The 12,447-nt window shown below is 42.2% G+C and overlaps 1 protein-coding gene across 1 annotated transcript; it reads right to left on the reverse strand.

The window, feature by feature from the left end:
* Positions 1-3,949: 3,949 nt before the first annotated feature.
* Positions 3,950-7,119, reverse strand: LOC110965387 (Krueppel-like factor 2). Its single transcript, XM_022214411.2, has 3 exons — positions 6,635-7,119; positions 5,279-6,278; positions 3,950-5,186 (listed from the first exon to the last, which is right to left on the reverse strand). The coding sequence occupies exons 1-3, from the start codon at positions 6,710-6,712 to the stop codon at positions 5,011-5,013; spliced, it is 1,254 nt and encodes a 417-aa protein (XP_022070103.1). The 5' UTR covers positions 6,713-7,119; the 3' UTR covers positions 3,950-5,010.
* Positions 7,120-12,447: the final 5,328 nt, after the last annotated feature.

Below are 12,447 nucleotides of genomic sequence, written 5' to 3' on the forward strand. Positions count from 1 at the left end.
GCCTCCTCCATGTTTCACCGTAGGGACAGTGTTCTTTTCTTCGTATGCTTGGTTTTTGAGTCTATGAATATAGAGTTGATGTGCCTTACCAAAAAGCTCCAGTTTGGTCTCATCTGTCCAAAGGACATTCTTCCAGAAGCTTTGTGGCTTGTCAACATGCATTTTTGCAAATTCCAGTCTGGCTTTTTTATGAGTTTTTTTCAGCAGTGGTGTCCTCCTTGGTCGTCTCCCATGAAGTCCACTTTGGCTCAAACAACGACGAATGGTGCGATCTGACACGGATGTACCTTGGCCTTGGAGTTTACCTTTAATTTCTTTGGAGGTTGCTCTGGGCTCTTTGGATACAATTCGAACGATCCGTCTCTTCAATTTGTCATCAATTTTCCTCTTGCGGCCACGTCCAGGGAGGTTGGCTACTGTCCCGTGGGTCTTGAACTTCTGAATAATATGAGCCACTGTTGTCACAGGAACTTCAAGCTGTTTAGAGATGGTCTTATAGCCTTTACCTTTAAGATGTTTGTCTATAATTTTTTTCGGATGTCCTGGGACAATTCTCTCCTTCGCTTTCTGTTGTCCGTGTTCAGTGTGGTACACACCTTTTCACCAAACAGCAGGGTGACTACTTGTCTCCCTTTAAATAGGCAGACTGACTGATTATGAGTTTGGAAACACCTGTGATGTCAATTAAATGACACACCTGAGTTAATCATGTCACTCTGGTCAAATAGTTTTCAATCTTTTATAGAGGTACCATCATTTTTGTCCAGGCCTGTTTCATTAGTTTGTTTTTTTAAATAATTATGTTAATCAACAATTCAAAAGTAATGGCTGTTTTTGATTATTTAATTTTCAATAAATTTTTATTTATTGTTACTTTTGTGAGTTTCAAGTGATTTCAGTGAGAATTGTGGGTTTTTCCTTCTTTAACTGAGGGGTACCAACAATTTTGTCCACGTGTGTAGAGGCCTTCCTTTTGTCCGTCTTACTATGTTTTCTATATTTTCAGTCCCTCCTTAGGGCAGGGCAACAAAAAGAATTTCATCAGACCTTTTCTTAGAAGTGACACAGAAGCACTCAGATGATCAAACTCATACTGACTCCCCCTCAACCAGTTCTGTCATGCTCCAGTGGACTTTCCGGCAACAGTCATTCTCATACTGAAAATTCCATATTGTGGCTCTCTTATCACTGACTTCTGATGTAACAAAACAACGATTCAAACCACAGTACTGATCTCACCATTTTCATCTAAACACCTGCTTTCTAGGAGGGTGAAGGATGCCGGCTCACAGGCATCAAGGAATCAACCATCACTTTACGTTTTTTTGAAATGCAAAGATAACATTTAAAATAACAGATTGCTTAACTAAACAGAAATTTTTCCAAAGTCATTGTCTGCTAAAATATAAATAGGTTTAAAATTCCTCCTAGAATGTTTTGGTATCAGTGTCTTTTCCCTACTATTACCATTTCTACAGTGCCTTGAAAACACTGGTCCATGAAGCAGATTTTTCCTCCACATTCCTTCTGAACTTTCCTTTCTTCCAGTGGGTCTTTTTCAGTTTATTTGAGACAGTGTTTGTCTTTCTTTTCACCACTCCATCCCTCCCACTCATTGTGGTTTGCCCCTATGCCCCGACGCAGCCTTCATCTATATCGGGCCTCTGTAATTATGTCAATGTAATGTTTGTATTTATAGGCGGCTGCCACAGCGCTCTGGCAGCCACTGTGTCCCAGCTGGGAAACATCAGCCTGATGCTGCCGGCAGGATGCTCAAGGCCTGATCGGGACAGCTTCAGAGGATGGTCACCTGTCAGTAAATATCTATCCATTAGCTTCAGGATCAACACACACACACACACACACACACACACACACACACACACACACACACACACACACACACACACACACACACACACACACACACACACACACACACACACACAAAGCAATTTTTTTTCAGTGAAGATAACATTAAGTGAATGATAAATCCAGTCTAGACATTGTTAATGTGGTAAATGACTATTCTAGCTGGAAATGGCTGATTTTTAATGGAATATCTCCATAGAGGTACAGAGGAACATTTCCAGCAACCATCACTCCTGTGTTCTAATGCTACATTGTGTTAGCTAATGGTGTTGAAAGGCTCATTGATGATTAGAAAACCCTTGAGCTAGCTTGGAAAATCCAAACTGAATCTCCTATCTCCATGTTAGGAGATACAGGAGAGTCAGTTTGGCATTGGGCGAATTGAATCGCGTTTCCCTCCCGGGACAGTTTGGTACGACCAATCATAGCACGGGAGGTGGGAGTTAATGCTGCGTCATCTTCAGCACCTCGAAGATGATGCTGGAGGAGGAGGAGGGGGGCCAAAGCAAATCTTTTTGTGGTCTCTTGGCGTTTTAGATGGCGTTAGACGTTGCCTCTTTTCACTTGACGTTTCCGACGATGAGGAGGCAGTGGATGGCTCGTTACTTTCGGCATCTTGCCATTGTTTGTACAGAGGAAAATCCCGTTCCAAACGTGTGAATAAATTTAAGCAACTTTTACACATACGCACCGACTTGGTTTGGCTCCGATTTAAAGTTATTCCTAACACCGCTAATCGTTCGGAAGGAGTCTTTTGTTGCGTAGCCTTTTCAAAAATAAGTGTTGTACTTGAGAGTACCCCATGTATTCGCAGATTTTTGTGACAAAAACGGCAGTAATCATTCACCGCGACGCTTTCTCGGCTGCATGCCATTGTTGTTTGGACGACATGGACTACAAGGTCGATTTGTTTGTGCGTCACATCCGTGTTACGCTGATTGGTTCTTTCTCGTTCAAGCTGCATTCGTTAGCCCCTCCTTTTTGAAATCGTCTCCTATCATCACAGTGCCAGACTGCCTTTATTTGTATTTATATTAATACATAAATAAAGTCAGTCTGGATTTTCCAGGCAACCCTTGAGCAGTTATGTTAGTAAATGAAGAAAAATTTGAGTTTTCATGGAAAACATGAAATTGCCTGGATGACCCAAAACATTTGAATGGTAGTGTACATATAAAACATGGAACAAAACTCCACATCCAAACCATATTAGGAAAGTGACAAAGGCACGCTTTTTCTTTTTCTTTCTGATCTAAAATCCAACTTCAAATATTTGTATCTCCTTCAATGTGTAAGTTATTCAAAGCAAACAATCTGAAAGCGAAGCTATACTTTTAAGTGATTGTGAGTTCCATTTCACAGTTTTCTGTTAGAAGTTTAACCAGTGTGTTTCCTTTTCCATTTTATTTCAGGTTAATAGTTCTTATTTGTGAAAGAGTATTAGTCTCTCCTATTAAAAACAACTGAATATTTTTTCTGTGCACCATGTCTCCTTTTCACTTGCAGTGGTGACTAATCAGATCTGTCTTAGGGCGTCCAGAAATGCATGTTATCAGGCCATCTCTGACCTTTTAAAATGTGAAGATGCATGTGTGTAAGGTGCTTGTAACACTTTGCATTCTTGTTCAATGTGTGCTATTAAAAGTAATCAATTAGAATGGGTTTAAAACTTTCACAAACTTTTTTTCAGTTACTTCACAAATTCTAGAAATGTCTTTGTATTATGCACTGTTGGTATTATTACATGCATACACCCTCTTGGGTCAGTTGCAATTGGTGGGTTTAGGCACACTCACACTTTTAAGGCTGCTATTATTCTGAACAGCAATAACAATACATTGGTCTGTGGCTGCAGTCTCTGAGTAGTGTTCACATAAGTCTGCAAACCTTCTCAACGTGGAGTAACTGATCAGTTATTGACAGTCTGATGTGGTAAATAAACTGCATAATGCATCTGTCCTCTGGGTCTGCAGCTCACAGCAGACTCAATCCACTGCTAATTACACAGTCCAGCAAGTTTTATACAACTGCCAACACTCCATCCAGCTCTGTGACAATCACAAACAGGACTCAGAGATCATGTTGTTCACTTAGTTTAATATGTACATTAAAATAAACTATTTACATTATATAAAAAGATTTTATTTACAAGGCAGTACATTTCTTCAAGACACAAACTAACAAATGTTATTGCCAAAGACTGTGTAGCCCTTTGTCAATCACGAGGAGCTGAGATGACATGCACTTCTGTGAGAATTTCTACTGGAAGACCCTGACTTAAAATGCTAGTAGACAACAGACAGACTCACAGACATGACATTCAGTTCAAGCCTTCAAGGAGGACATAATGAAAGGCAGTTTTATAACAAAACATTGTCTTAAAGCTTGTTTCGTGTGCTTTTTACACTTAAAATATAACACAGAATAAAACTTTTATAGTCCTTTAGCCAGTAAGAAATATGGCACTTGTAAAATGTGTAATAATTTGATATAAAAGGCACTAATGGTGAAAATACAAAGAAAGACATCCCTCTTCAATGGATTATCTGCGTCCAGTTGCTTCAGTTGCATGTGCCTGACATGTTGAGTAGAATGTGTTCCTTCCACTTGCTGTCTATAGAAACAGCATTTCATACAAAGACGTAGTACCAGCTACATAGTTCTGAAAGAAGTCTGAACAGAATTCATCTGTTTCTGTCATATCTGGCTGCATTTGCTTGCTACTTGTGTTTTGTCAAAAAATAACATTTAAATTAATTTTAATTTCTGTTTTTTCTTTTTCTTTCTGTCATCTTTTTTTTTTTTTTTTTTTTTTTTTTTTTTTTACAAAATATAGCTTTATATGAGGACATCTCATCTCGATGCTTCATTACACTCAATGAAAAATCACTATAATATTCATATAACATACATATAGATATTACAGTGTAGTCAATAGTGGCATCATCATACTGTATGGCAGTTTAACCTGCCATGGTACCACTACAGTTAATACTTCTATAGGAAGTTGTATGTGGCCTGCATGTCTTCAGAGCATCCGCCTATAGCTGACCACAGGATTACTAGAGCTCTCTTAGCCTTGTTGATGCGGGGCATACAAGTCCTTATCTGTTCCTTTCATGACCCTCGGGACTCTCCTCACATGTGCCTTTTCATGTGCAGAGCCAGATGGTCGGATCGGGAGAAAGCACGTTCACACAGGTGACACTGGAATGGCCGGTGCCCGGTGTGCTTCCTGAAGTGGCGTGTGAGCTCATCCGAACGAGCGAACTTCCAGCCGCAGCCCTCCCAGCTGCAGTGGTACGGTTTCTCTCCTGCAAACACAAAGAACAACAATGAGTGACTTCTTAGTTCGATGGCAGGTGGCTAAATTAAGCGTCCATCACATGCAGCATGCGGATCTTACCTGTGTGCGTCCTGAGATGCGCCTTCAGGTGGGAGCTCTTGGTGTATGTCTTTCCACAGCCACTGAAAGTGCAGGTGTGAGTCGCAGTCCGTTTCCTCGGCCAGGACCGACGGCCCCTTTTAGGCTTAGTGTCCATCATTTCTAGCGGGGAGGACGGCGGGGTGAGCAGCACCCGCTGGCCGGTCGCCGGCTGCTGCTGCATGCCCATGGCCGTGTCCTCCACGAAGATGCCGGGGAACTGGTGATGGTGGTGCGCCCCGGAGAAGGGGAGCTGCATCCCGTTGTGCTGGTGAGTAAATCCCCCTGGCGCGCTGTGGTGGTGCGGATGGAACCTCTGTGGGAACGTCAGCGAGGTGGAGTTGCACATCTGGGGCTGCTGACACTCGGAGCTCATCAGGTCGGCCGGACTGAGCGGCGGGGTCATGCTGCCCATCGCAGCCTGCGGCGAGTTGGCCAGCCGCGGCTGCTGTTCGTAAGACATCATGCAGGAGACGTTTCCTTCGTGCTTGACTTTAGTGCAGCTCTGAGGCACCAGACCCATCACAGGTCCGTATGTGTCCATTGAAACAGGCTCAGCTTTAATGTTCGGGTGCTCAGGGAATAAATCCTGGGTGGTCTGGAAAGGCGCCGAGCCGATCACGAATCTCCCCTGGATAGTGGGGCTGCTGCCCGGGAGGAAGCCGGTATCCACGTCTGAACGGAGGAGCTCCGCCATCAGGCTGTTGTAGGGCGGTGGAGGACTGTTCATGTCTGGGACAGTGGTGTAACTGGCCGGCTGCTGGGGCATCCCAGTGTGCTGCTGCTGGTGATACATGGACGTCCCGGTCTCCTGAAGTCGGTAGGACTCTGCTTCTGTCCCGGTGGCTGGCGGACTGTCAGAGCCAGCCGTGTTTGCGAGAATAAATTCAAGGTCCAAGAACTTATCCAGGTCCTCTTCGTCTCTTCTGCCCAGGCAGCTGCTGTCCATGCCGTGCGCGCTGCCCAGATCTCCTTTCCACCTCTGGAGCGAGTGAGAGAACAGTTAGTTTGTTGGAAAACGCTAAACTTTTTCACAGCTCGTCCAGATAACTCATTAGGACTACAGACATTTGTTTAAAAAAGCCCCCCAAACTACACAAAAGTGCCCAAGATATTCGTGAATAATCCCCAAAAACAACTTGAAACATTATTTAACCACTGCCTACAAACTCCTGCATACAAAATAATGGTAAGAAAAACTACTTAAGTCTTAAATATCATTCTGGCAAATTCGATCTACAGCAAAACAAGTGCGCGGAGCTGTGTGATTAACTCAAAACATCTGTATCTGTGCTCACAGCAAGAGTATAGTATAGTATATAGAAGTGTGCAACTTACATCTTCCCAACATTTCTCCTTTTGGTTTGCAAATGTAGAGATTGAGGGTAAAATGGTCCCACTCAAGGCCATTTCCATACGTGATTATATGAAGCTGAAGAATCCTTAATTACTCAGAAGAGGGCACTTCTTTTTGGTGCAAAGAAAGTTTCTGGTCTGCTGACTGTCCAGGAAAAAAAACCTGTAGAGCGCGTCGTTTCTTCTGCCGACTGATGAGCTGCTGTTCCTCACTCATGTGCAGCTGTGCATCTGAAAGGAACTACTTTTCTTATAAATATCGCTTCAAAAATCAGACCAATGCGAGGAAGGGGGAAGGGAGCTCGTCCAGGATGGGGACACTGCGCACCGACCAGCCCCCTAAATTTAGCCCCGGTATAAAAGTCCGAGTTTTCCTGCGAGTCAGAGACAGAGAGGTGGCGACAGAGTCGGAGGAAGGCTGGTGTGGAATGTTCTCTATGCTCCGCTGCGGGCAGCTACTTAACCGTAGCAGGGAGGAGAAAAACCCGCCTCCCCGTCAAACCTGTCCAACAACTGGCAGGGCAAGAGAGAAACAGAGCCACCGATCCCACCCCCTCACTAAAAAATAATAAGCAATTAGCACGTTGCTGGAAAAGAGCAACCAAAACTACACTAAAGGGCTCTCAGACTTTGCACACAGAGGAGGAGAGATGCTTCAGGTGGCATTACGCATTTGAACACGGTGCGCTTTTACGCGCACAAAGAATCTGTTGTTATCGTGTTCTAAACAATTTCATCAGTTAAATTTTCACCATGGTGCTGAGTGTGTGACAACAATAGTTTTATAAACATTCAAGAAGGAGGGATTTCGTCTCTGTCAGAACATGAGTGAACAGTCAGAGTTATGATGTCTGTTCAGCGTCTGTGCTCCTGCACGCAGCGACTATTTTCTGCTGCAGGCTTCAGCCACTAGGCGCCAATACATCGTCGCCTTCTTCACAACTCCGTGAATCTTCAGTGAGCCTTCAGGAGGCTGTAGAAAATTCACACTTGTATTGGCAGGAAAACAAGGATCCCTCCTCCATCCATCATTTCTTTATATAATATTAAATCACACCAACATGGAGCCTTCTAAATTTGAATTTGCTTGTTTATTCTGAGCATAAGTACCAGAAGGGAAGTCGTATTTCTTAAATTTTATTAATATAATCTTGTATTTATTTTATATTGATGTTTAATGATTACTTAGGACCGGTTCCCACCAACTTTGTTCAGTTTTACGAGTTAATTTGAGGTGAGTGTCTCTTTGTGTAAACATATTTACCACTTTTGCATGTTGTGTCCAAAGGATTTATTACACTCATCAACTCCTCAGTCTGTGGGGGATTTTTGTCTTTAGCCTATTTTGATTTTGCTCATTTGTCAACACCCCTGTGGATCCTGATTACGATGTACATACAAGCCTGTGCTGTAACAATTTAAGACCAATCTGAAGGTTTGATCATTTCATTACCCCGCCAAGGAACGCAGCAGAGTCATTTGACAATTAGTGTTGGTTTGTCGATTAGCAACATTACTCAAAAATGGACTAACAGATTTGGATGACATTTTAGGAGAAGGTCAGAAATGACACAAGGACCAAATGGTTCCACGGATTTGTTAAAGATTTCTGTATCATGCGTGATAGCAGCACGACATCACTGTAACTATGACTACAAATGAACGCTACGTTAGCTGTCTGCTGATGATCACATGATTGTGATCCTGCTACAAAGCCACAAAATTTTTTTAAAGATTTCATCCATCACAAATCATAGAACAACTGAGCAGCCTTGGCGGAGTACTGCGCTCTCTGTGTGCTTTTCTTGTTTGATAATGTGCTCAAGTGCCACATATTCATAAACAAAGTGGCAGTAAATCAAATTCCTGCCCATAATGTGATGTATGTTTGTCCAGTTGGTAATTCAGCCCTGCTCACTGCTCTGTTTCATTAGGTTTGAGAAGAGAGGAACACTGCTACCATCCATTTACAATGGTGGGATGTTACTAACTCAATGATTATCATTCCAGTTCACATACAAGTGAAACAAAACTGCAGGTAATAGAGCTTTTACTGCAGATTTTTGTCTTCACTTTCTCTGTGCCTCTTCCTTCAAAGCTAAATGTAAAGTTGTCGTACGGCTGACACACATCTTTTCAGCGTGTGAACAGCTTCAATAAATGACTTTAATGACTCACAAAGGACAGACAGATCACATGTATTTCTAAGAGCAATCTGTACTATCTGTTTGCTTGTGCTGGAGCTTGTTCCTGGTTAATAATGGTAGAAGTACAGCCAACTGGCAGCAGACACAGAGAAAAGAGGTGTGCCATAAAACATATACTGTACTTTTACATTGTTATGCCCTGCGGTGAACACAGATTTGAATTGTTAATTAAAGAGCGACTGGCCTTTAATGGGTGTTTTTGGAGGCTTGGCAGCCAATGGTGATTGGGTGACATTCCACTGTGGTTAGTCAGACATGCACAGCATGTTGAGAAGAAGGTGAAGATGTGTACCCAGTAGCCTGCCAACCAAAACTGTAACAGTCAACAGCAGGGAACAAGAACAAGTACAGCAATGGAATGTACTTCCTTTGTAGACAATCAAGCCCTATAATTGTAGTTCACATGTCATCAAAAGCTGTAAAATCTCTACAACAGGAAACAACAATGCGTTTTTAGTTTTAGAAAGAAACTAACAAAATAACCCTATACATTCCTTCATTTTCTTAAATAATTTGTTGACCTAAATACACTCACTGGCCACTTTATTACTTACACCTTGCTAGTAAAAGATGGGACCTCCTGTTGCCTTTGGAACTGTCTTAATTCTTCATGGCATACTTTTAACAAGGTGTTGGAAACATTCCTCAGAGATTTTGGTCCAAATTGACATGATGGCATCACACAGTTTCTGCAGCTTTGTCAGCTGCACATCCATGATGCTAATCTCCCATTCCATCACATCCCTAAAGGTTCTCTATTGGACTGAGATCTGGTGACTGTGGAGGTCATTGGAGTACAGTGAACTTGTTGTCGTATTCAAGAAACCAGGTTGAGATGATTTGAGCTTTGTGACATGATACATTATCCTGCTGGAAGTAGCATCAGAAGATGAGTCCACTGTGGTGATAAAGGGATGGACATGGTTAGCAACAATACTCAGGAAGGCTGTGGAGTTTAAACGATGCTCAGTTGGTACTAAGGAGCTCAAAATATCCCCCACACCCTTACACCACCAGCAACCTGAACCATTGATACAAGGCAGGATGGAGCGATGCTTTCATGTTGTTTAAGGCAACTTCTATTGCCCATCTGAATGTCACAGTTGAAATCAAGACTCATCAGACCAGGCAACGTTTTTCCAGTCTTCTATTGTCCAATTATGGCGAGCCTGTTTGAATTGTAGCCTCAGTTTCCTGTCCTTACCTGATAGGAGTGGTGTGGTCTTCTGCTGCTTCTTCAAGGTTGGATGTGTCATGTGTTCAGAGATGGTATTTTACATTCCTTGGTTGTAAACAGTGGTTATTTGAGTTGTTGTTGCCTTTCTGTCATCTCCAACCAGTCTGCCCATTCTCCTCTGACCTCTCACATCAACAAGGCATTTTAGTCCACGGAACTGCCACTCACTGAAAAATTTCTCTTTTTTTGGACCATTCTCTGCAAACCCCAGAAATGGTTGTGCGTAAAAATCCTGACAGATCAACAGTTTCTGAAATACACAGACCAGCCCGTCTGGCATCAACAACCATGCCACATTCAAAGTCACTAAAATCCTCTTTCTTCCCTGTTCTGATGCTTAATTTGAACTTCAGCAGGTTGTCTTCACCACGTCGATGTCTAAATCCATTGATTAGCTATTTGTGTGAACAAGCAATTGAACAGTTGTACGTGAAGTGGCCAGTGAGTGTATACCTTTGGGATTGCTCAGTGTCCTTAAGGTGCGCTGTTTCTTCAGTAGAAGTTGTCATCTATTTACAGTAGTTTTTCTACTTTTTTTTTTGCCTTTCTTGACAAACCCACTCTTTTAGGGAGAAAAACCTGACACTAACATTAACTCTTGATTGTCTTGTAAGTTAAAAATCCCCATTCACTGATTGTATCTTTAGAGTTCAATGTATTGTTGATCTCACCTTAAAGACCATTCATAAAGTGTTATGATTCATAATGGTGGAGATGGATGGTTCATGGTGGAGCTGATGAAATGAGACGTCTCATCAGCTAGTTATTAATATATCAGCACTGTGAAAATACAGATGCAGTCAAAAAAACTGACTAAGGTAACTAAATCTCCTGAAACCTTCATTATATTTTTGGCATGGACACCCACAGATGCGTTAGTTGTGGATTTTACACTACTTTTGTAGTTTGCAAGCGTCTGTATGGATGACGCTCCCACATGCATCTGCAGTAAATTGTATCTACATATTCTGCACAGGGCTGCACGGTGTTACAGTGGTTAGCACTTTCGCCTTGCAGCAAGAAGATCCCCGGTTCAAATCCCGGGGTGGGCCTGTTATCGTTCTGCATGGAGTTTGCATGTTCTCTCTGTGCATGCGTGGGTTTTCTCCGGGTACTCTGGCTTCCTCCCACAGTCCAAAAATATGCTGAGGTTAATTGATCACTCTAAATTGTCCGTAGGTGTGAATGTGAGTGTGATTGTTTGTCTGTATATGTAGCCCTGTGACAGGCTGGCGACCTGTCCAGGGTGTCCCCTGCCTTCGCCTGAGTCAGCTGGGATAGGCTTCAGCCCCACTGTGACCCTAGTGAGGATAAAGATAGTATAGAGAATGGATGGATGGAAATTCTGCACATCCACAAACTGTCAAGCATACACACTATTCCTCTTGTACCATAGCTAGTTTTGGGACCAATTTTTATCAAAGTAACCATCACTCATATGAAAGCCATGAACTGCTGACCTTAACACCGTCCTTATGCTGTATGAGTAATATTGTTTACAGGATGATACTTTATGTGTGGGTTTTTGAGTCTACATTAGTGAAGTGTGTGTGTCTAAATACTTCCCATGTGTGTAATCAGTATTATTGACTGGGATTTGGTCAGTGTCAGACTCCTTATTCTGTGGTTTCCACTAACCCTAACCCATTCACTAGATGGGAACTGAGAGTGTTAAGCACTCCCTTATTCACAGGAACAGAGACACAGGTTCACATTCCAGAGCCTATAAGTAAGATGATTGATAGAGGATTCTACGTATTGTCTTGGTCATTGCAGCATATGATTCAGAAGTTACTTTTTGACCTAGTGATGAACTCAGGGTGCTTTACCAGAACGAGCAGCTGTTCAGACAAATATTTTTTGTAACAATTATCAGTGACCTGATGTCCCTGTTATGATGGACTGATGATTATTCGGTTATTATTATATCAGGCTGGAGACACCACTGTCACAGAGTGTCACACCTCTCAATTTGAATAGTTTGGAAAATACATGTTCTGCCTTATCTAGACACATACTGTGTTCCAGTAAATGGAAAGTCATCAGATGACTCCTCATGGCTGTTAAATATACTGCAATGTGAAAAAACAAATTAAACAATGGAAATTATCTTTTTGAATGTATTTGAACTAGAAAGTTGTTGTCAGTACCTACGGTAGTCTCCTTTGGTACTTTCTTGTAGGTGTTTTGCTTCATTGTCCACCAGGCTCTGACTTTGATTTGCTGAAATGTTTGTTCTTGCCAAATTCCTTCAGTTCTTACTTTTACTGTCCATTTCAAATTCCCCCACAACACTTCAGAAAGATTCAGATCTAGTCTTTGACAAGGTCATTGAATCACCTTCCATTTTT

The sequence above is a fragment of the Acanthochromis polyacanthus genome, chromosome 4 (genome assembly GCF_021347895.1).
Source record: "Acanthochromis polyacanthus isolate Apoly-LR-REF ecotype Palm Island chromosome 4, KAUST_Apoly_ChrSc, whole genome shotgun sequence".
In the NCBI taxonomy this organism is placed as follows: Eukaryota; Metazoa; Chordata; class Actinopteri; family Pomacentridae; genus Acanthochromis; species Acanthochromis polyacanthus.